This window comes from Chroicocephalus ridibundus, chromosome 13 (assembly GCF_963924245.1).
Source record: "Chroicocephalus ridibundus chromosome 13, bChrRid1.1, whole genome shotgun sequence".
NCBI lineage: Eukaryota > Metazoa > Chordata > Aves > Charadriiformes > Laridae > Chroicocephalus > Chroicocephalus ridibundus.
Window position 1 is genome coordinate 3,341,341 of NC_086296.1, and position 23,589 is coordinate 3,364,929.

Here is a 23,589-nt window from a genome sequence, read left to right on the forward strand (position 1 = left end):
GCACACAGACCCCGCTTCGCACTCGCCTTCCCTGCATCTCTCCCTGTACACACACGTAGCCCACGTGGTTGGGGCTGAGCTCATCTCCTTCCAAAAGCATCCACGCGGTTTCCCCAGAGGAAACCAGGCGACGTCTCTAGTGCTGCACCTACTGGGCCCTTTTCGGCTTGGCCTCCATTCTCCTCCGGTACGGCAGCGTGAGGTAGATAATCCAGCACTGCTCGCTCTGCTGTGCCAGGCTGTTCTCCTCCAAAACCCACAGAGAAACATTCCCCAGACTCTGTTCCCAGGACTGCCTTTCCTTTAACAGGCTTTTCCCTCCACACCCTTTGGATCTAACTCCTGACTGCACTGCTAAAAGCCAGTCCCATGGAGCTGGGTGCTGGGACACGGTGTACCGAGGCTGCCCCGAGCCCCACAGGCTCCTTCGCAGCCTGTCCTAGAGCCACCCCACTCCTCCTGCCCACAGGCAGCAGCCCAGGCTGCTCCTGTGCTGAGCCAGTGATGGAAGAGGGAGCCAAGAAGCCCAATGACATGTTTCACAGCCCCTCAGTGCCAAAAACATGGTCTTCCTCTCTCCCCCTACTCCAACACTGACTTCCAGGGAGCCAATCCCGATGTGCACCAGGAGTGCAAACTGGGTTATGAAAATGAGTATCTCTTGTTCTCTAGAGGTACCCACAAGGAACGTTTCACAGGACTGGTGAGAGCATCTGGATTTGGACACACAGTTCCACAAACGAGCTCTAAGGTCCAGGTTGACCCATCTCCCTCTGCCAAGACCCCCTGCCCTCTCCCTGCTGTCCCTGCCATTCAGGCTCTCTGTACCCAGCGCCCTCACCCGGGGTCACAGATGCAGAGCTGTACGGTGCCGCTGCGGATACTGCGGCTGCAAGAACCAAAGCAAATTTGTTAGACGTTCAATACACCACTCAGGCCGCAGAGCAAAACTTCTCGGTCAGTGCAGCACCACACAGTATGGAAACTGGGGTTGTACTGCAGGAGATACCCGCTCCTGCTGCTAAACAGTCCGGAAAAGCAGGCAAGAAAGCTCCAATCCTAATTTGCGCTGATTACAGTGAGTAATGAAGCGCAGAGGCAGGCAGAGGCAAGAGGAGGAGGGTGAACAAGAACTGTACCTCCATCCCTCCCTGGAGCACAAGCCAACACGGAGCCTGGGTGGGCACAGCCCTTCCCGAGCCCCCGCGCCCTCACCTCATTGCTGATCGTCGAGTCCCTGTGCATCATCCTCTGAATGTGGGAATCCAGACTGGCCCCGGAGGAACATTTGGCCAGAGCTGCCGCGTGCGACTCCTTCTCCCGCTGCCGGACAATGGCCTCGCAGCCCAGCCACTCGGCCATGGTGTGCTCGTAGCAGGTACGGATCTGGTCATCAGCCTGCAGCGTTTGGAGGGACAGAGAGAGGGTCTTTGAACAGATGCCCGTGGAACAGCCCAGAAACCGGTGCCTCCTCCATCCCACAAACAGCCCTGCACAGACAAGTTGAGTGCATGCTTGCGTTAACTACGGCTAGATGGGACATAAAGTCACCCATCTCCGGCACAGTGACAGCCAGAGTGCGGCCCACAAAACCTCGCAAAAACTGGGACAGAAAAATGACCATCCATCTCCTTCCTGCCTTCCAGAGGTGCACAGGGCACCGAACGTGAGCAACCAACAGCTTGGTCCTATCAATTCCTGCTTATGTGAGTCTTTCTCCCACCTCCTATCTACAGCCACAATACAAAGGGGACACAACGCCCAGTGGGTTCACAGGGTGGACTCTGGCGTAGACACTTCAAGGTGTGGAATACCCAGGGCACACCGATGGAAGACACCGGGCTGCTGAGCTGGCAGCACACCCACACCAACCTCTTTCCTTTCTGCCTCCGTCATCCCAAACTGATAATGGCCCAAAAGGAAGGGCCAGACCGCCTTCCTGATCTCGTGCTGGATCCCGCCATAGTAGATCAGCCGCAGCAGCTCCCGGTCCTCGTAAGTCTGTGGGAAGAGCTCCGAGTCAGTGCAGAGACGCAGCCAGGGCCAGAGCCCATCAGCTGGCAGATACAAGGCAAGCCCAGCCTGGCCATGCCGCCTTTTAGCGCCCAGAGTGCTGCCCAGACACTGACCACCTGCAAACTCGCTGCCCACCCGTTGCAGATGATCTCTCGGGTCTCTGCTTGGGCTTAAGTAGGGCCAGAGACCCCTGCGGGTGGACGTTTTAGGAAACACTGGCTCATCACATCCAGAAACTGGCCCACCAAAGTCACTCAAGGTCACTGCTGCACCTCTGAGCACCAGCAGCATGTCAGGATTGTGGCATTGCTCACAGCTCTACAGCTATCCTGCCGTAACGGTGTGGTGGGACCCTCCTAAAGACCCCAGTACTGACGGTGACAGACGCTGCTGCAGACAGGCTCTGAACAGAAGCACGTTAAGGAGAGCAGCCTTCATTTCCTGGCTTCCATATGTTGAAGATTAGGAGCCCTGGGCTCTGTGCAGCCTGGAGCAGGCTCTCTGACTTCTCTTCTCAGAGAACTTCTCAATGTGCTTTACCTTACCGTGCTACAACCACTTAAGAGACACTGCCCTGGACATCGTAAGCCCACCACAACCAGCACATCCCAAGAGTACGAGCCCTACCGTGCTATCCTGCAGGTATCTCTGCCATATGTCCACGGTCAGTCCCGAGCTGGCGTTGCAGGGCACGTCAGGAGACACAATGTTGTGGTTAACCAGCGCAGATAGGTGGGTTCGCACCGTGGAGAGGTGTCTGCAATAGGCCAGCCCTGCATCAGGCAGAAGCAAACATTCAGCTGGGGAACTCAGGGAGCCACGAGGATGAAGTGCAGGAGAAAGCTCTCATGACTCTGGTCCCTGAAGACGATCCTCTGACGCCACACTCAGCCTAAGCAGCAAAGCAGGGTGTCCATTGGGACAGGTCGGTATCTCATCGTCTTGTACCACCAGCACTGCTGCTGAAGTCCAAGGGTCAGAGTTCAAACACTTGCTCCCAATCCTGAGCATGTGTACATAGGGCCTTGCATCCAACAAACTGGTCCCGGCACCCTTGGCCACTGCCCTGCTGTCTCTGAAACCACTGCTAGCCCGGAGCCCAGCACCTTATCCCTTGCCCATCACACGTATCGAGGCATTGTGGATGTGACAAGTACTCACAGCCATAGAAGGCCCGGGAGAGGATCTGGTACTTCATATTGTCACACAGGAGCTTCAGCGGAGCTCTGCAAATAAAAACATACTGGATGTGAGGAGGGGAAATGTTCCCATGCGTGCCCTCAGCCCCTGCTTTGATTTGACCATTCCAGCTTTGCCTTCAGAGGTGCACCGCAGGACCTCTGGTCAGGACATGGACACAGAGCAGCCGAGATGTCCCAGATGAGGGGGACAAGCCTCACTTCAGCCCACGGCACCTGCAAACGGTCCCTGGACAACCTAAGTTCTAGTTCAGCCATCCACCTGTAACCCTTGTTTTATTTCACCTGCATTTCTCAAAGCAGCAGCAGCAGAGCCGTCGTACCTTTCATGGCTGCAGCCGTTGGATGGCCCACCGTCGGAGGAGCCACTCTGAGAGCAGGAGGAGCAGGAGGACTTGCGGGTGCTGGGCTGCCACATGGGAGGCAGGCCAGCACCTGACGTGTCCATCAGGTCCTGGGGCACTGTAAGAGGACAGAGAGGGGAGCATCAGCTCAGGCTGGCACTGCCCAGCATCGGGTGTGCCACGGGAGGTCAACAGAGAGGTAAGTTTTGATTAACAAACGCGGCATCCCACACTTCCCAAGGAGACTCCAGCAACCAGGTAGGACCCACACCAGGTAATCACGGCACCAGCACTGGTGAGCTCAGGAGAAAGGAAAGGAAACAAAGAGGATTGATGAGAGAGAGCGAGAACCATCTGCTAATTAACTACAGCGCCTTCAGCAAGGTAATCTTAAACTGCTGAGCGCCCACCAAGGCGGAAAACAAACACCCAACCCAGAGAGACTCGAGAGAAGGGGCTGCAACAGACTGTCACACAGACGAGAAAAAACACGATTGCAATCGACCGTTGTCTGAGGAAGAGTGGATCACTGAAAGGGAAAAGCCCCCAACCCTCAAACATTAGGATCCCACCCGAGATTCAGGGAAAGACAGGAGATAAAGGCTTTGACGAAGAAGTTGAGAAGGACAGCAGGAGCATGTAGCTCTTCATGTTGTCACTTGCTAAATCCCTGCTTAAACTCAGCAGTGCTATTGCAGGGGCCTCGGATCCTGCTCAGGCATCGCCCTGCAAACCGGCCGGGCACAGAGCATCGCGAGGGGAACGCGCAGCCCCGAGAGCCGAGACGCCCCCACCCTGAGCAGCTCGGCCGATGTCCTGGCCTGGAACAGGCCGTCGTGATGAAGGTGAAGGATGTGGACAAAGATTAATGAAGAATAATCCTATTCGCTCCTCCTTGGAAATTAAATCATGGTAGAAATTCCAGCTTCCAGCTGGGACAGGGCTTCCTCACTCACCCTTGGACTCTTCTTGCTTGTGATAATGAATAACTAGCAGAAAAAAAAATAATGTTGAAATATTCCTATTTCCTTCACATTGAGCAAGTGCTGATGGATCAGTGACGGTCAGCAGTGACAAGGGACACCTCTCCAGGAATTGTCAAGTGACAACACAGGCAAGCAGCAGTACCAGACACAAACGACAGCCGCATTACACTGATGCCGAGTGGCCCCCAGAGCAGCAAGGGGAGGTCGGGACGTGATGGGGAGGCTCATAAACCATTTAGGGATCACCACTATCTTGCTTGCAGCTGGAGTCCTCGCGATCTTCCCTCTCACAGCAGTGATGGAGATCACAGACGGAAGGAATGGATGAAAATTACCATTAATGGTAACTAGGGACACAGAGAGAGGACAAGGGCACAAATGAAAGGGGAGAAAGGAAGAATCTGTAGAGAAGAAAGAACTGATGCAGTTCCACCCCCCTCTGGGAAGGTCCACAGGAACCGCACAGACTTTAATGATGCCAGCTAAGGAGATTGCAGCAATTCATTTCACAGAAAATAGGGCCCCCAGCATGGAATTTTAAGGGGCAGATCAAAAGCAAGCTACAGAAAAGAGCATCTCTATCTGCTATTTTAGCCTCAATAGGATTTTTATCTGACTCACCGAATTGTGTTAGTCAGCTAAAGGCAGGGAGAACTACGTATGATCTTCACTGATGTTACAGAGGAATCACAGGAGATTCTGTGATTGCCCCCTTCCAGCCTCAAAAATACAGGAACAAGTTTTTGATCAAATTTCACAGCTTTTTAAAAGCACTCCACAAGTCTTCTACTGCACTCTCGGTTTTCCCCCTTATAAAGTCATCTACGATGCTCCCAGAGCGCAAAAATTTGTTCTTAGTATCCCACAGAAGAGTGAGGACAAATGTAGGGTCACTTCAGCCAACCACGTTATTCAGATAATTCACAACCAGACATGAAGAGAGATTTCTGGTTCGGTGAATCCAGCAGCATCCTCTCCCTTGCCCTGGGAGCTATGGAGCGAAGACACACGGGTCAAGCCTGGCAGCACATAGGGAAGGGTGCTGCAACCTCTCCCTTGCGCTGCAGAGGCAACGCTGAGGAACACGGCTGGATTTAATGCAACACTTGCTGAGTTGGCCTGGTCATAGCAAGAGAAGAATCCCCAGGCTTGTGGTAGTGAAAAGTGACGCCCAAGTGACCAAAGTGAACCTTGTGTGCAAGAATTTTTTTTTCAGCTATTAAGGCAGTCATGGTCTGTTGCGTAACTGCAGAAATGAAGGATTCAGTAGCAAGTGAAAGGTTAAAATGAAAAAAATAAAACCCCAACCCATACATGAAGTTGAATAAAAGGTAGTACAAGGAAAGCTCATTTCTCTGGAACCATTCGCTGGCGCAGATTGCAATGTGCCTGTCACTGCTGCGTCTCTGCCTGCTCATACACCCCGATACAACCCACCCCAAACACTCTCTGCCAACGCACTCACCGAATTCAGACTGCGTCCCTGGGTAGATTATTCTGAAAACGTAATCTGTGGCTTCGTCATCTTCCTTGTCGGACGCAGACTCGGAGGAGCCCTGGGGACTTCGCTTCCTCAGCTTGGGAAACACCTTCCCCTAGGTGAACAAAACCTGCTCTTCACAAGCCACCCCACCACACTGGCCAGCGTGGTGGCTGCCCTGCTTGCCAAACTCCTGCCCAACAAGAGCACGGGCTTTGTCAGCCCGGGCGACATTTGCAGCTTCCCTGTGGAAGCCTTTGGATTAATCTTTCAGTTACGCAGTGAATATATAACCCTGTTTGTGCGCAGGGTATGTACTATCAATGCAGCATGGCCAGGTCCGTGAGAACCAAACCCACCATGCCTCATGGCCAGCACCCCCATACCACATCCCTTCTGACTTGCCCAGAAGGGTCTGTTTAGCTGGTGAAGGACATGAACTAAATCAAATTGCTGTATTTCAAGCCCACCTTCCTTCATGGTTTCGGGAGGTGGATAGTTTAAAATGCAGCAGCCACTGATGCCGAGCAGAGCGTCCTCCCCATCAGCGCTGCTCTGAGACACTCCAGCAAGAACCTGCAGTGCCGTGGGCTCAGGAACAAGCCCAGTTTCAGGGCACCTACCTTTCCCCGCTGCGACCAGAGGGGTGGATCCAGCTGCCCGTGGGGCAGGAGGCCGTTCTCCAGGCAGGACAGGAACTGCAGTAAGTGCCCTCCTCTGGGGAAGCGCAGCGGGGGCCTCTGAATCCCATCCTGGCTCACCAAGACAACCGTTCCACCGCTGTCTACTATTAGCAACAGTAACGGCAGAGAGAAGACAGACACATGAATGAGGGAAACATTACCAGTCAAAAATGTGGAGGGCAGGCAAGAAAGTTCAGGGAATTGTCTTTCTGGTGTGCAGACTGGATTCTTCCCTAAGTCCATTACTTAGGGAAGAAGTTGTTTGGATTCTTCCCTAAGTCCATTACAAGTCTGGGGCCCTGGAGAAGGCCTGTCTGGGAGATAGCACCCTGGAAAACCACAGAGCATTGCTCCGTAGGGAGCACTGCCCAGCCAGGCACCACAGCCAGGAGCTGGTTTAAAGGTTTTCCTAGAAGCATTTACATAGTAGTGACCACGCAGAGCTCTGGACATCTGCCCTGGGGCTGAATCAAAACATCCCCACACAGGGACTCCACAAAGATCTAATGCAGCAAATGCCAGGGTGATAACACCCTCCAGCAGCCCCCCACCCTGGTCTTACCTTGCTGGTGACAGTGCAAATAGACTATCTCCTCCAGGCGAATAGTCATGGCATAGTCCCAGTACACGCTGGAACAGAGAAAGGGAGAAAGCCATGAGCTTCAGGGACGCAAGAGACTCTGCTTCTGTTCACATCAGCTCCAGATCCTGCCTCCAGCTATCCTGGTGCCAGAGGAAGCTACAAAAAGGATGAGGTCCCAGCAGCAGTGCAACTGCCACGAAGCCAGCCCGAGTAAGTGACAACATCCCTCTCAAACCAGTTACTGTCCCTGCTACTACAGCTCCATCAGGGCAAGTCCAGTCCCACCTGCCCTGGGCTGTTTCTCCACCCTCACGTCATTCCCAGACATGGACAATGTGCCCACAGATCCTAGAAATTGCAGGGAGGGATGTGGAGCCCTGCAGAGCTGAGCTCTCTCCTCCGGGCACCCTGGAAAGGACTCCTCGCCCTGCTGCGGTGCTGGGAGAACCCCAGGAAGCTGGTAGGAGCAGCCCCGGAGCCCCAAGGGAACGCGCAGTGCAGTCCGAGCCTGGGCTGCTGCTTTGCTGAGCTCCTGTCAAGGGAGGGGAAAATAAACCCTTGCAATTTATGGATTTTTTTCAAAGCTGAAAATAGATTTGGTCCCAGCTGCTTCTGCTGGAGAGCTGCGTTCGCTGAGCACAGGCACCTCAAGGTGACTGAGCAAATGGAGAAAATGCTGGGGAGCTGCTGGTCATCAGGCAGGGCAGAGGGGCAGAGACGCCAGGAGGACGCCGGGGATGGGGATCTCGCCAGGAGACACGTGGCGTCACGCAAGGTTTCATTTCTGTGGAGAGCCTAGCAAGAGCTCTGTGAGGGTGTCAGCGTGTAATAACATCCTACTGCTTTGCAACAAAGCAATTTCCAGATTCTGAGCAGAATTATCTGTCACTTTACAAAAATAGTGCTTAAAATAAAGGCTCATAAAGACAGTTAAGGATGGGAAGGGGTGTGTAAGAGTCATTCCTTGTAGATTCATACTTACTTTGTCATCTGACTCCTCTCTTCCTTGGTCACGTCTTGACACTGGGAAGTTTTAGAGCTTAGGCTGATGCCCAAGTCAAGAACTCAGAAAAGTAGTGTAGAGATGAAAATAGCATTTTAGGGGGAGGGTACCAGGCATAATGGAACGGCCCAGGGGCCAAGAACAAAGGGGAGATGAAAAGAACACAGATAAACAAAACCCAAAAAACTACAACTGATAAGAAACAAAACTGAGAACAAGTTTTGCTGAAGACGACCTTTACCCCACGTCAAAGAATCGGTGTCCTAAACATTCCAGCTTTCCTGAAGCGTTTGCTGGTGGAAAGGGATTTATTTTTTTTCTTTGTTTCATTTTTCAGGCAAATTGGGACCTGGCATGATTCTGTAGTTCGTTAAAATGATGGCAGCTCTCAAGAGAAATGCCAGCAGCCCGAAAGGCAATCCCAGGCAAAAGGGCACAGCAATACACCCGAGGAAACTAAGCAGACTCCAGGCCCCCTGGAGAAATAAGCTCCAGGGATTCCGTCAAATCCAAGGGACTTTGAATACCCACACAGAGGATCAGCAGCAGACTGCACTGAAACAGCACTACAAAACGACACACGCTCTTTTACCAAGGTGTGATTACGTGGGAACTGCTCACGTCCCCCCTCTCTGCAGATACTCTTCGCCTGTTGATGAGCTCCGCAGTTCCCCGGATTAAAATAACCACAATAAACCTGAAAGCACTGCCTCGTGTGTAGAGAGGGCATTCTCCTGAGGAAATCCCCGAGGGCAACAAATGAAACCACGTTGCGTCTTTCAGAACAAGCACCCTCCAGTTCCCTGGCTGAACACTTCCCAGCAACACTACAGCACCTGCCCCCACCTCCTGCAGCCCACCTCAGGCCTCTCCCCTCTCCTCTTACAGACTCAAGGATGACTGCTTTGCTCTGCAGTCAGTGGGAAAACTCACTGATGGCCTTGGACACCAGATCCAAACTCCGAACCCGGGGAACATTTGCCTCCCCTCTGCCCCACGTCAGGGTGCACTCGGAGACAGTCACCTCTTCTCATAGTCCAGATCCCCCACGGAGCCGTTCATCAGCTGGTTGGGAGTCCACTTCAGCGCCATGATGTCGGCAGTCTGGTGAAGGGACAGATATCCCGGGATTGCCTCCATGTCGTCTCGCTTGAGAAGAGAAACGTGAGGGAGAGCGTGAGCCGGTGAGAGCAGGCTGGAAGACGCCAGAAGCATGAAGCACCACCTCAGGCTACCTGAAGCTGAGCCATGCCCTGGAGCATGGTCCTGGACCGTAGCACAGCCCTACCTGCTGCCCCCGAGCCCATCCACTCACCAACAGTGAGAAACCCCCAGTGGCCCTGCAAAACCTGCCAGCAGAGACAACAGGACACCTCACCAGCTTGGAAAAGGGCCGAGAGCAGCTGCCCAGCTGAGGCAAACTTAAGAACTCCACTTAAGCAGTTTGCACTTCATTTAATTGACTACAATAAGCATGAAGGGACAGGAGGAAGCATTTTGTGGCCTCTGGTCAGGAAAGGAGCCTATTTCTACTCAGACAGAGAAGTCTTCCATTCAATTGGGAGGATCCATCATCAGGACCTCAGCAAACAGCCCAGTCACTGCCTTCCCAGAATCGAAATGAGCCTGTGCTTTTCTCCACCAAAGAGCAACTTGGGATCGAATTACCTGGCGGGGAGCAGAGCAGTATTGCAAAACCCAGATGTCCCAGCAGGTACTTACTGGCTGCACCAGGACGTTGTTCTTGCCGTAGAGGAGCGTGGCTCGGGAATTCTGGTGCAGCGACTCCACGTAGTCCCTGGCAGACAGCGACGGCCGGTCATCCATACTGCCACTCGAATGCCTTTTCTGAATCTGGAAGAGATCCACCTACAAACGTGAGGTCAGCACAGACGCCTCTTGCTTTCAAAAAGCTTCTCCTGAAACCTCATTCCCTCCTCGCTTATACACTTAAGAAAGACCTTACTAGAAATCCTCCCTTTGTGTCCTCTAAGAGGATTCCTGGCTCTGGCCAAGCTTGATTCTGTACTTAGAGAAGCCCCAGGAGTGCACTTTGTTTGCAATAAACAGAGCAGACTTCAGCTGCCTTTGCTTTTCGATCACACATGCTGTTCCCCAAGGGGGGAAACCCCACGATGCCGCGCTGCCTTGGTCCAGCACGCCTGCAGTCTCCACGGCCCACGTTCCCGGCACTTCTGGCTTGAAGACTTCAAGTAACTGCACTTTTCTACACTCTCTCATCAGAGGGTTTCACAGCCCTTTTGAAGCAGATGGAACCTCAAGTGCTGCCTGTGCACCCCAGGAGAAGCACTGCCAAGGGCTGTCCCTCCCAGCCTGGCCGCCCCCGACTCACGCAGAGCGCCGGGCGCTTGGTGGGCGAGTCCTGGCGACAGTGGGAGCTGTGGATCCGGTGCCTCTGAACCAGCTCGTCAGCCGAGGGGTCTGTCCAGAAGTGGTCAGCCGTCTTCATCTTCGTGTACTCCAGCGCACAGGGCCCCACTGCACAGAGATGAAAATTGCAAACATGAGGAAGTCACCGGTGTTGTTCCGAAGACTGTGGTCTCTGCTCAGATCCCCGGAGCCCAGCGTCTCAGAGCAGGGCTGGTGGGACAGCAGGCAACAAGCAGCAGGCTTAGTGCACATTGCTGCTGCACTGTGTAACAGCGGGGAAGAATTCGGAGGGGTCAGCCAGCCCTGGCACTGAGCAGTAACCCCCTGCCTGCCTGGCGGTGTGCGTGCCGAGCCCTGCGCTGCAGCGCCACGCTGCTTCCCAGAGCCCGGCCTCAGCCCTGGTTCATGCCCATCGATATCACTGAAGCCTGTGCATGAAAAGGAAACCCCAAGCTCAGCCTTGACACCCTCCTCCTCTATTCACTGCTCAGCAGCTGGGCATCGTGGGGTCTTTATAAGCACTCCTCGGGGCTACCTGTCCGGGGCTATTAAGTTTTCTGAAGCTCTTACTAGAAAACCTTTGCATTTCACATCCCAGATCACAGAACTGGGAGCAGAGGTCTGGAAAGGAAGCAATCTAAGTAAGGCAAGAGGAAAGCGTTACCCAATAAAGATGCAAGAATTGGCCCATCCACGGGATCCATCAGGAGAGCTTCTTTCTCATAGTACTTACTAGAAGAAACAAAAGAGAGCAGAATGCTGTAGCGTTTCAGCCCCCCGGGACTGCAAAATGACAGAGACAGTAGTTTTAAATCACTGTAACGCCCTTCTCTTTCTGTATCACTCCTTGATGGTGAGAGGGCAAGGAGCCCTTAACAGACTGTTTCTGCTAGCTGTGAAATTCCTGGGGAACAGATGCCCTCCTGCAGCACACGGCAAGCATCACCATCTCCTAGCAAAACATCCCGAAGACTGGAGGTGATGCGTCCCCAGGACAGGACACCACAGCACACAGTTTTCAGAAGACAAGGACGATGCGGTCCCCAGCACCCAGCTGTCAGCAGAGCAAGGATGGCCTGTCTTTATTTTAGGGAGTGTACAGTGGCCACCAGCAGCAGGGAATCGCTCAGAGTCCCCATGCTGGACACGGAGCAACACAACCAGCCTGTCCCACCCAGGGACTTCTCTGGCCCACCTGGACACAGCTCAGCCAGCAAAGCCTCCAGGACCATCGGAAGGGGCAGATGCTGGTATTGAGTTTGGAGGTGCAAATGGTTGGCCTGTGCTAGCACTCACCTGCTGTTTTCTACCAAGTAATGCACGATTTTATCCAAGACCTTCTCAAAGAGGGCTGTGCGGATCCAGAGGTGCTTGATGGCTTGAGGAGACAGGTTGGGCAGCTTCGGCATCTTGCGCACATTCTCCGGGATGCCCTGGACTTGATTTCGCCTTTAGACGTAGAAGGCAAAAGACAACAACATCTCATCAGTGAGCGCTGCGGGAGCGCAGGGCACTCACAGCACCTTGTGGGGCACGAGGCCGGGGTTTCAGCGGTGCTGACTGCGGTGGCTGGGGCATGCCCAGGGAACCGTGCGGGGACAGGGCTCTGGAGACTGCTCCCTTCATCTATTCCACCCCTAGGCCAGAAGGCCCACATCTGTATTTGAAAACTGGCTTCAGTAAATAGGTTTCCCACTGTAAACGCACCCTGCAACAAGCCTGTGTCTCAGCAGAGTCCTCCAACCCACACACCTTTTCCAGCAGTGCCTGAGGACAGCAGTTCACAGGCAAAGCGCAACACAAAGATTCCTGCCCCCAGGTGGCTGCACCATCCATCTCCCTGGTTCCTGTCCAAGGATGAGTAAGCCACGCTCAAGCAGAAGCTGAATTACTGCAGGTTCAAGCCCTGCACGTTGAGGCAGACCAAATTTGGTTCCAGTTGGCTTAGTGCACTGGTCCGTAAACTGTGACAGCTCAGGAGCAAACATGCTTACCTGTTCCTAAGCATGAGACAAGGAGCAAAGGAAGTAAGACCTTGCTCATCCTAGCTTAAACCACAACTGTAACTCACAGGCTTCTAAAAAAACCAACCAGTTCAAAGATATCAAAAGCCCAAGACAGGACTCTGCTCCACTGAAAGAGCAATTCCACCTGCAGAGGCTCAAGTGGGACATTGAGGTCCACAGCCATACCCAAACTACACAACCACAGCGAAACGCAAGCGACCTGTGGGATAACAGCAACGCTGGTGCCTTACGCATTCTCAATGAGCTGCTCCAGGTCTTGCACCTTCTTGCAAAGCTCTTCTGCCAGAGGAAAGCTCTTGCCCACCTTCATAAACAGAGCTGCTATCTTGTTGCTGCGTAGGAATCCTGCCGCCCTCCGCTTCAAGCCGTACAAGACACAGGCTTCCACAGCAGCTGCAACAGAGCACAGTCGTTAGTGAAGCGGCAGGAGAACTCGGAGACCACGTCACAACAGCCAGTCTCCTGCCGTGTCCATGACCTTGCTCCACAGCAGAAACGTCTCCCAGGAGGAAACCAGTGCCATGCTCTATTCCTGCCTGAGCAGACAGGAGATTAGGGAACCCAGGTGTCTTCTGACCCAAAGCAGCAGACAGTGGTACAGCTTTTCTGCCCGCAGAGTCATCAGTTCTGCTGACTATACAGAGGCACAATTTCAGTTTTGCAAAACAGAAAAATTGAGGTTGGTGATGTCTATTAGAAGTTTGGCTAATCTGGACAAAAGGGCTAGCTTGATGGAAGTAAACATGAACCAGGGTTGCGCAAAGATGTACGTACTTCAACGGTGAGTTAACTTGTGCCTGTTAAAGTAGATCCAGCATCTTCCTGAAATCACCTGAGATAGTCAGGCAGCCTAACTTGTCTTGGACTCACTTCTCTGACAAACCAACAGCCTACAGAGACCTTACTAGACTGGTGATGAAATGGGAACGTGCAGCTTTCGGACCACAGAGGTGGTATCCCTGTGCCACCAACAGCGAGCAGTCTGCGCTGACGTGCCAAGCTAGCAGTCTGGATTAGGATTTCTCAGAGTGTTTTGTTCATTCATAAAGCAGAGAGGGAGAAAGGACTTGGACCACTGTGCCTTGCAGCCCTGTGTTCTGAAAACGCCAGTATCCGACTCCGCTCCGCGATACGCTGAATGCAAACAAGTCTATGCTAACGCTGGGAAATCTCAGCATGCACAGAGGTTGCACCCTGATTCCAGGTCCGCACCAGCAGGATCGCTGTTACCAGAGCAGTGATTTTCCCAGCAGAGGAGCCACCAGCTCATGGTGTGGCAGTAATTGCATGGATCAGGAGGTGCCAAGAGCCCGCGCACACGGAGTCACTCAGGTTAAGCCTGTGGGAGTAAACGGTTTATCTGTGGTTTAACAGCTTGAAGCTAAGTGTGGCTGTGCACCACACAGCCACGCATCTGCCTCTGCTCCCCTGGCTGAAGGGGTCAGAAACCATTTCAGGGGACCAGTTTTGCCTATGGGGCCAGCAGCCCCAGCCAAGCCTGGGACAGAGGGCAGGTTTTTGCAATGTCGTTGGGGAGGGCACTGCCAACAGCGCACCAGACTTGGGGTCCCCCTGCAAGCTCAGCGCACGAGTCCCTCTCCTTTCTCTCCAGTGTGCTCATCAGTCCCGCCACCACCTTTAATCAATGGGCTAAATGGAAGGATAGGATGTAAAACTCCTCAGACGATATATTTTAAGGCAGAGAACACCCCCACCTGGCCTTCAGGAAAATGTCCTCATCAGACATGAGATAACTAACAAGCAAGCGCACGGCATCTTCTCCAGGTCGGATAATTGCTTTGCAATGCAGACAAACAGGCTAACATTCTCCTCCCAGGTTTCTTGAAGACTGTAGGGAAACCAAACAACTCGCTGAAGTTTTCCCTCCGGCCCAGGCTGAGGGATGAGTAAGGCTGGAACAGGAGATTTCACCCCCTGGCCCCCTGTGCTGGGATGATCCAAGTGAGAAGGAGAAAGCTTGTGAGCAAGAGATGGGCACACTGAGGATTTCTAAAGCAGCAGAGGAAATGGGCTGATTTTTTTTTTTTTTATTCACAAAAGAAATATCAGTGATCACACGAAACATTTTCCAAAAAAAACCCTAAAGGCAATAGAGAACCTGGGGATAAACCACAGTCAACGCCAGCAGCTCCGTCTGGCTTGGGAGATCCTCCCAGCTCGGTGGCAGCTCCTCACAGCTGGTACTCAGCAGTGAAGTCCTCATGCAAGGCTTTGCCTAACTCCCTGCACTGGGCTCTGCCGAAAGGCAGCCTCAGGCACTCACCAGACCACAGCGAGTGCCCAGAAAGCGCCGGCCGCTTGCCCTCTCCTGCCAGGCTCCCTGCCCGGTCCCACAGTGAGCAGGGAGCCTGGGGAGCCAGCTCTGCCGGCGATGGGAGCCGGCGATGACTCCACAGAAAGACACGCAACACGTACAGGCTCCACCGGCAATCTGTTCGCCAGAATCCCCTGGGAGGGCTCAGGATGGATGTCTAGTGTCAAACACAGACTTATTAAACAGGCTGATCAAAGCGCTGGAAAATTACACAGACCCACAGTTCTGCAGGCTATCGATCCGGGTCTGACAACAAGGTTTCTGGCACCCTGGCACCCCTCCTTCCCCAGGAACCCGACGCTGCAGAGCCAGCCACGCTGAGCCTTCCCTGCAGCCGCCCAGCAGATGCTGATTCGCCTCTTGCTTGGAAAGGCATTTTTTCCTACAGCTGAACAACTCTGTGGAGACATTTAAAAAGACATTTCATGCAGACCCATCAACAGCAGCTCCTAGGGCTGAGAGATGCTCTCATTATCTCTGCCCTGCTTCGTGCCATGCCCGAGTTCACCGCCGAGCAGGCAGGGCAGGCGTGCGGCATCCCGGGTGCTGCGAGACGCAGCCTCTGCTACCAGCAGAAAAGCAACACATTTGGGCCAGCCAAGTCCTGCTCGCCCAAAACCAGCCGTTCAGAGCCACTGGATGCATACCTGGTTTTCAACTAAAGCCCTGCACAAACCCTCCTGAAGCCCAGACGTGCTACAAATAGCATGGCCCATGCATGAATCAGTCTTCCTACTTGTCCCTGAGGACAATTCGCAGCTGCAAAGTAAGACCAGACTGCTTCGTGGCTTTGGGACCAAATGCAAGAAGACTCACCTCTCCCTCACACACGCTGAAATCACCCCACATCCCTACAATCATTTGTTCTGCGCTCCAAGGCTGAAACACAAGTGACAGACACAAACAACCCTACATGGCTGAGACTGCAGCCAGTCATGCCCATTTTACAGCACCCAGCCGTGGAGCAGCCATCTCCTGAAAGCTCAGGCAGGTCTCTTCTGCTAACCTCCCGCCGCGGAGCAGCAGTCATCGACCCCAGCCGAGTGAGTTCAGGAGCCAGCTGGAAATGGAATTGCAGGCAGAAAAGCCACAGCTTTGTTTTTGGAATGTAAGGTTATGCTGACATAGAGCAAATCACAGCAGCACCTTCAAAGCATGGGGTGGTTTCCCCTCTCCATTGAGGCTGAACCGAGGGTGAGGTCTCTGTGGGACCACGCTGATGGAGCTGGGCTTCAGCCCCAGTGTCTGCTGCCAGAACTGGGCCAGGCACCATTACCCCCTCCTCCAATTTGTATTTTTGGGGATTTTCCTGTTCTCAAGCAGACATCTCCAGTTTTTTGGAGATGGTCTCAGCCTCTGCAGCAAACACCAGCCTGGCCGGGCTCCCACACTCACCTGGTACAGCTGGGCACCGGAGCTGCTGGACACAGTGCAATGTGCCATCAGTTCCACTCCGAATTTCCAGCAGAAGAGCGAGAGCACTCACGCTCGTGCAGGAGAGCGGCAAACTGCTTTGCTCACCTTACAGCCAGGGCACGGACATCCCTCTGCCAGCCAGGGAGCAGCACATGGGAGAAAATCCAGACTGGTGAAAAGCCTTCCAGCATGCTCCAGCAAGACAAAGCCATCATCAGCATCCGTCCTCAACGTCGTAGCCTGAACCTTTCCAAAACACTGCTTCTGCTATCAAAAATACATGCAAATGTGTGGTCTCCACAGGAAAAGCTCTCCCTGTGCTCTCCCAAGGGCTCGGAGGTTTGAGCACATAAACTAAGAGCACCTTGTCCACGTTAAATGCAGGGGTAATGGTAGGTTCTTTTTTAACCTTATGATTTTTGAGCCCAGTTCATACTTTACTTACTGTCACTGCTGCAAACAGACACTGCGTAGAGATTCTCCCCATCCCTAAGGATATAACCTACAGCAGAGACACACAGTGCAGGGGCTCTGCGCAGCTGCAGCCAGGTAAGGTGGAAGTTTTGATTCTTGGCAAAAGACTGAAGGTACTTCTGAGATCCTGAGAGTGGTCTGGCACGAATCAAACCACTCGGGGGTTGAGCATAAAGGCAGGCTTAGCACTGATGTGGACAACAAACCCCTTGGTTCACCCAGGCCCCCAGCCCCGCTGCCGGCTCTCCATCAGCCTCCCAGGGCAGCGCGAACGTGACAGATGCCAACTCGTGTTTGTCTCCTTCAAACCCTTCCCTTGCAGGCAAAATAGGGCAGCTGCCCTTTCCTGCCAGACCACTGGTTTCATCAGAAGGGGTTTGCGGTACACTGGCTACGCGGAGGATGAGGAGGGCTTGGTGAGGAGGGCTCTGCAAGGAAGGCAGCTCTCCCCAGAGAAAAGGGCAGCTCTGCCTACCCAGAGCCAGCCTTGCCGCACGCTCTGCTTGTCAGGGAAAGAGGTTACTCGTAAGCTCAGGCGGCTCGTGGAGAGCCACACCACCAAGGAAGGTGCACATCCCATTCAAATGAGAGGGCAACAGCAGACAGAGCAGGAGGTGTAGACAGCAGAAGCCAGTGAAAGTGCAGCAGCATCATTAAGAAGCCAGAAGGAACCAACGAGCCCTTCGTGCCTGGATGCCTCAGCTCCGTGTCGCAGGAGGCTATAAATAATTCCAGGCTGCGAAGCCTCGTGCTGCACAGAAAAGCAGAGAATGAGTCACACCTTGAAGTCTGTTCTGCTCTTTCGATGCCATTGGGTTGACAGCGTACAAAGGCACACAGGCCCAAAACAAGCATCTGCATGTATTTCGTGCGAGGGCCCAGGAGTAAAGGAAGAAGGCAGCCTATTTGCTCTCCAAAGCAGAAAAGGAGACCCCACAGCTCCCTTCTCTTTCCTTTCTGTGCCTGTCTGTGGATGCTACAGTCTTACTCAGCGGTAACAGTGCTGCACGAGCCTTCTCGGAGCAACTTCTTCTAAAGCTAGTTGTCATCACTTCTGTCATTTTCTTCCCAGCCTCCAAATTAGCAAGCTGCCCTTCAGCTATTTGTAAATGGAGGAGTGCTGCTTCCCCTCCTGCCGGCTGTCTGCAGCGTCTGCTCAGCGGCAGCCGCGTGGCCCCAGCCTGGGCGCGCTGGAAGCGCAGCTGACTGTAACTCAGCAAACATCTCTGCTGAGAGCCGCCGGCAGAGCTGGCAGATCGGGCTCCAAACGGGCACAGGCTGCCGCCCCCTTACCTGGAAGCCAGGGCTCCTGATGTCGCAGCAAAGAGGTTCCCCGGCAGCTTCAGTCCCAGGGCTGAGCCACAGGAGGACAGAGGAGTTTACTGCACTGCCCTTTTCAAGAAACTCGCTCAGCCAAGGACCCTGCGAGGTCCACGTCCCCATCCCAAAGCCCTGGCCATAGCAATGCCGAGCAGACACCCCGCGCTTGCCCAGGCTCCTCGGTTCGCAGGAGCAATGCCTCCCCTTGCAGCTATGCTGGGATTCGAGCGGGGACCGCAGGGCTGGCTGGCTGGCTGTCACCTGGGCAGGAGAGGTGGCAGCAAACAGCAAGCCACAGATAAAACCCGCACACAGCTTTCCCAGCAGCTGGTAGCAATCTCTCCTTAGGCCCTTTCAGCCATATCATTTGCAGGGCACAACCAGCCCCCCTCCCTTAACGCTGCTGCTTTGCAGAAAGCAGGGAAGGTCTGTCAGCAGCTCTGCGCCCTGCAGAAAGGAATACAGGTTGTTTCTGCCATCCAAGTGCTTTGCAGAGGCTGCTGGTCTCAGGGGTTCAACCACAGCATGGCAACAAGGGCCAAGGAGGTGCCTGAGATCTGCTCCAGACAAGACATCCCGCCCTGGAAGTCAGCAGCAGAGGGAACTCTAACCACTTCCATCATGAGTCCAGTGTAGGAACTCAAAAAAGTCAGGGAGCATCCCACAGAGGGCAGTTCCAACGATTTTAGTGGATGGAGCCTCATCTCACACACGCAAGTGGGGAAGCACAACAGGGTGAGACACACGGCACAATCACTAGCCCTCTGCAAGCCACCTTCAGCAAGCTACCTCCACCGTTTGCCCAGTGCTGTCCATGACCGACAGCAACAGCTTTTGCATCTACGTGGCCCCAGGAGCATCACCTGGAGGGAGAACCACTGGATCTGGCAGGAGTCTGTCAGAAGGGTCCGCTGTAATGCTGGCTGCTGCTCTACCTAACACTGCCAAGGGAAGGGACTATAAACAGACTCAAAAACAACAGCACCTGGGAAAACCACCATGGTGCAAGCCCGCTGCCAATCCGGAGGACAGCATGGGACTTGCTCTTCTTCCACAGCGGTCACTGGTATCTCCCAAAACCAGTATCCATCTCTCAGACAGCTGCCAGTGAGGAGACAGAGGCAGATGGAGGGCACCCGGCGCCTTGCCAAAGCACGCTCTCGAGCTCTGGGTGAGTGGGTAAACACTTGACACTGACAGGGCTGCCGAGGCACAGAAACCACAGCTCACGCGTCTGATTAATGCTGTGCCTTTGCTTCTTTGAAGCCCCCCCATCTGGCTCCAGCCCCAGCCCACCTGCACCCACAAGGGGCTGAGAAATTTCCTGATCCATGCAGCACCCAGCCAGGTGCTCGCCCGGCTATCAGTAGACTAATTGGCTTCTGCCTAGGTTTCCAATTCAACCAACCCCCCAGACCACCAGCCAGGTCTCCCCACTTTTGCAAATGCTGACCCTGGCAGCACTTGGCAGACTGGAAAACTGAAGCTGCTGAAACAGCTGCTTTACCTGGGGCAGACACTTAAATTCTCCAGTCTGAACTGGTGACCAAAGCTGCGTAGAAGGGCCGAAACAACAGAAAAAAAAAAAACTAATTTTGCCACCTTGATTGCAAAGTCCCCTCTGACGATCAGCACTGATCTTATTAAAGGGCAAAATTATGTTTTCATTTGTCGGAGAAGAGATGGGCAGCCAATGTGCTGGGCCATTGGCATGGCTCTGTGGGCTGGTCAAGCTCCCAGGAGCCTTCTCCAGCCTCCAGGAGCCTTCTCCAGCGCAGAGCAGCTGCCGAGGAGCCTGGGCCCCGCTGCCAGGCGAGCTCACCAGCCATGCCGTGCGTTACCGCATCGCAGTCGCAGTTTGGGCTGCCACAAACCGTGCCGCTCCACGGGAGCTGGCAGGCTGCTCCAAACGCTCCTCCCAGGGATGTGCTGGCCTGCTGAGCCCTGCACCGCGCAGGGTGCTGAGGCCTGGCCTCAAACTCGTGACACGTGCCACCAGGAAGAAGGCTGCTCTCTCCTGGCTCCACACTACCTTCGGGATACAAATACTCCTCCTCTCCTGCTCCGCAGCCCTTGCCCAGAGTGCCCCCCGGCACGTATCGCAGACAGAAGCCAACAGCTCTTCAGGGAGGTTTTTAAAAAACACTTTGCTGAGATTATGATGAATCCATTCTGAAACACTTCCACATTTACAAAATTGTCACACCAGCAGAAAAACAAATAGGTGAAAAAAGCAGATTAAGTGAAGAGTACAGCTGCCAGCAAACAAGCCCAAAACCAGCACAATATCAGAGCAGATCTTCCACAAACTCCATTTAAAGTTCTTTAGCAGCCTCCAGCCTCTCTGCTCCTCCACTTATGCAGACTAAAGGCTCCTTTCCATAAATTTGTATTCCATAATAGCAAAGAAGTATTTGGACTTAAGACTTGCTGTTGAATCAATTCTCAAGGGAATTAAAAAAAAATAAATTTCTAGTATTTCTTAAGTGACTGTATACAGTGCCAACATCCCCCCCTCTTTTGACACATCTCAATATATTTTAAGCACAGAGCGACGGCCCCAGGGACTCAGACCGCTGCCAGAACAACTCATCCTCTGGCATTAACCACCTTCCAAGCCCCAGAGCTGGAGCGTGCTCCCAGGAACCACGCGCACCGCAGCCCCAGCGCCAGGCAGGGAAAGCCCGGCATGAAGAGGGTGCTCCAGCCCCCAGTTCACGCCAACCTCCAGAGACTCACCACAGAAGGAGATGATGTGGCTGCTGTCCTCATGTACAAACTTCCTCGTCACCGCCTCCTCCATGATCTGCTTCACCTGGTGAACAAAGGCGAGAAAACATTGAATTTCAGCCATAAACCAGAGCGAGGAGACCTGCAGTGGAGTGGGCACGAGGTGCTCTGCTTGCTTCGTGCCTGTAGGAAACCTCTGCTCTCTGACTTCTCTAATCGCCCCTAACGGCACAAGAGGTCTCATGGAGTATCACTGCATCTTTGCTTCCCAAGCATCACCAGCTATTTCAAAAAGCCAGGTAATAAAAAAGGGATGTTTTGGTTTTGAGAAACTTCAAAGTAGGAAAATTATGAGCAGAGAATTAACTGGAGGAATCAAGCATCGTTTAGATAAAAGACATCTTTTTATCCAAAGATAAACCAAACTCGTATTCAACGCTTTTACAGTATTGTTATGTTCTTTCATTATATAGGGATTTGACAAATTTCATGTGACATAGCTATCCCAAATGACTCTAACTCTCTGTCAATGCTGAAGTCAATGATCGCCTGGCACCAAGTGTGATCAGAAATGCTATTTGCATAGCAATGCAATCAGCGCTGCCCTCCGACTGACCGAGGCTGTACTGCTCGTGACGCATTACTGGCACTCATTTCGGTGCAATTAATCAAAAGGAAGCTATCGTGTAGGTTGCACATCAGGGGCACGATTATGGGAGGAAAATAAATAGGAACGCACATAAATTAGGAGCATAATTGTTTTGCAGACACGAGATGGGAGGTCAGACCTGCTAGGTAAGCGGGCTGCAGAGGACAGAGTAGCCTCGGAGAAGCTCCCAGGAGTGCACGGCTACTCCACAGCAGTAGCTCAGAGGAGTGTGAAGAGTCAAGGACTATCAGAGCAAGAAATCCAAGTACCCCTAGCACTACTGCTCTTCCACTCCTACCTGTCCCCACCAGCACTGACACAGCCCAGCTCTCCCCCTCCCACTGAGAGCACCCCTTTTGCAGAATACGGACCCCTCAGACCTGTTCAGGAGATATGGCCAGGTCACCCTGTAGGTGCTAATGAACTCGTTGTGCGTTAAAACTGTCTGTTATGCATCCCCTTGGAGCCGGCAGGTACAACGCGCTGCTGTGGGACTGGCTCCTCGTGGCTCAGCTTCAGCAGCTCCAGCAGAAGAGGATTCTCCTGCAGGGCTCGCCCTCGCCCTTCCAACGCAGAGCAATTCCCACAGCACCAGCAGCTTCAACAGCCACCCCTGAGCCAGCCTCAGCTCCCCAGCCCGCTCTCCCGTGCAGCCTGTGATGTTTCCTTTGTTTTTTGGAGCTAGAAAACCGGGCTAGACCAAGCTTTGTTCCAATCCCGCCCAGCAACCACAGGTTACAAACTTCAGTCGCTATCAAAGGAGATTTTTTTAAAGCACCTTGACTTCTTTTTTCCAGTGATCAGCTTCCAACACAGGTTGCCAGCGTAATGTCTCCTGTTGGAAGCACACTGTCCTCCCTCCGTGTCTCCCACTGCTCCTGGGAGCTACCTTGCTGATGTGCTGAACTCCGTTATTCTCTACCAGGAGGACATCGACAGGAACACCAAAACGCGCGCTGCTGCATGACGGTTCTGGGCACCTCGAGCAACCTCGCACTCTCAACAGAAATGACTTCTCCCAGTGCCCACAGGCTGGGGGAATACTGCTGGGGGTGCTCTGATTTTCAGGGTGGGATTCCACACGAAATGCCCTTAAAGCTGGATGACGTAGGGGAATACGGGCCTGCGGTCCTGCCAAAGCACTGCCAGGAGAACGCAGAGCATCTCTGAGAGCTGCCCCGGCTCTCAGGCAACGTCATCTCCATTTGCCCCCACACCTCCATAGGATGCCAGAGCTGCACGCGAGAGATGTGGAGTTTAGTGCTCAGGGGGGTTTGAGCCCGGCTCAGAAAGCGCTGCAGAAGTAGGTGTTATTGCTGAAGGTGGCAGCCCCAGACTGATGGCCCATGAAGCGCCCTAGCTCTGCCAGCCGCCCCCCTCCACGCAGACTGCTTCCTTGACACTGTGCCCACCGCAGCCTTGCCAGCTAAAACCAGACCACCACAGGGTCTGCCACCACTCTGCCTGTCCCCCCATCGCCCCCGCAGCCCCAGTGCAAACACCTTCCCAGGCAGACCCCATCCGTCCTGCTCCCGAGGTGCCGTGCCTCACACAGCCAGCCTGTCCTACCCTGCTCGGAGCGGTGGTGACATCCATCCCCAGCTGTCACCCCCCCTAATCCTGCTGAAATCAGCAAAAATCCAGCTGAATGTTTGGTCTTCAAATGTTCAGTTCCTAATGGTTTTGTCTGTTAAATACAAAGCTGCCAGCGTGCCCAGGTCTCATCCTCTAGTGCCTCTATAATATCTTGCTTTTCACTCTTTGGTTTCAGAAAATGTGGGGAAAGGGTTCACGGTGCAGAGATGTTGGCGTAAGAGAGGCTCTGCTTATCAGGATGTTCCCTCTGAAGGCACAGGGAAGAGGAAAACACAGCACGTCAAGACTTGGCCAAGCAAACCTTGCATGTATGAGAGACTTTTAATGGCATCATTTGGGGAATTAAACTCCTTTGCA

The 23,589-nt window shown here is 53.5% G+C and overlaps 1 protein-coding gene across 3 annotated transcripts in view; it reads right to left on the reverse strand.

Moving 5' to 3' along the window:
• SGSM1 (small G protein signaling modulator 1) overlaps nucleotides 1-23,589 on the reverse strand; it is a 46,752-nt gene that overhangs the window by 12,124 nt on the left and 11,039 nt on the right. Inside the window, exons 3-18 of one of the 3 annotated variants that reach the window (XM_063350628.1) lie at nucleotides 20,997-21,072; nucleotides 12,943-13,105; nucleotides 11,982-12,134; nucleotides 11,350-11,417; nucleotides 10,648-10,793; nucleotides 10,017-10,148; nucleotides 9,319-9,443; nucleotides 7,271-7,338; nucleotides 6,649-6,812; nucleotides 6,011-6,140; nucleotides 4,713-4,892; nucleotides 3,539-3,677; nucleotides 3,178-3,242; nucleotides 2,644-2,789; nucleotides 1,873-2,001; nucleotides 1,216-1,398 (exon numbers count right to left, since the gene is read on the reverse strand). In XM_063350628.1, coding sequence (XP_063206698.1) covers nucleotides 1,216-1,398; nucleotides 1,873-2,001; nucleotides 2,644-2,789; nucleotides 3,178-3,242; nucleotides 3,539-3,677; nucleotides 4,713-4,892; nucleotides 6,011-6,140; nucleotides 6,649-6,812; nucleotides 7,271-7,338; nucleotides 9,319-9,443; nucleotides 10,017-10,148; nucleotides 10,648-10,793; nucleotides 11,350-11,417; nucleotides 11,982-12,134; nucleotides 12,943-13,105; nucleotides 20,997-21,072 — 2,067 coding nt within the window. The remainder of the gene's footprint in view (nucleotides 1-1,215; nucleotides 1,399-1,872; nucleotides 2,002-2,643; nucleotides 2,790-3,177; nucleotides 3,243-3,538; nucleotides 3,678-4,712; nucleotides 4,893-6,010; nucleotides 6,141-6,648; nucleotides 6,813-7,270; nucleotides 7,339-9,318; nucleotides 9,444-10,016; nucleotides 10,149-10,647; nucleotides 10,794-11,349; nucleotides 11,418-11,981; nucleotides 12,135-12,942; nucleotides 13,106-20,996; nucleotides 21,073-23,589) is intronic. The other 2 variants (XM_063350627.1, XM_063350626.1) reach the window with 2 other exon arrangements.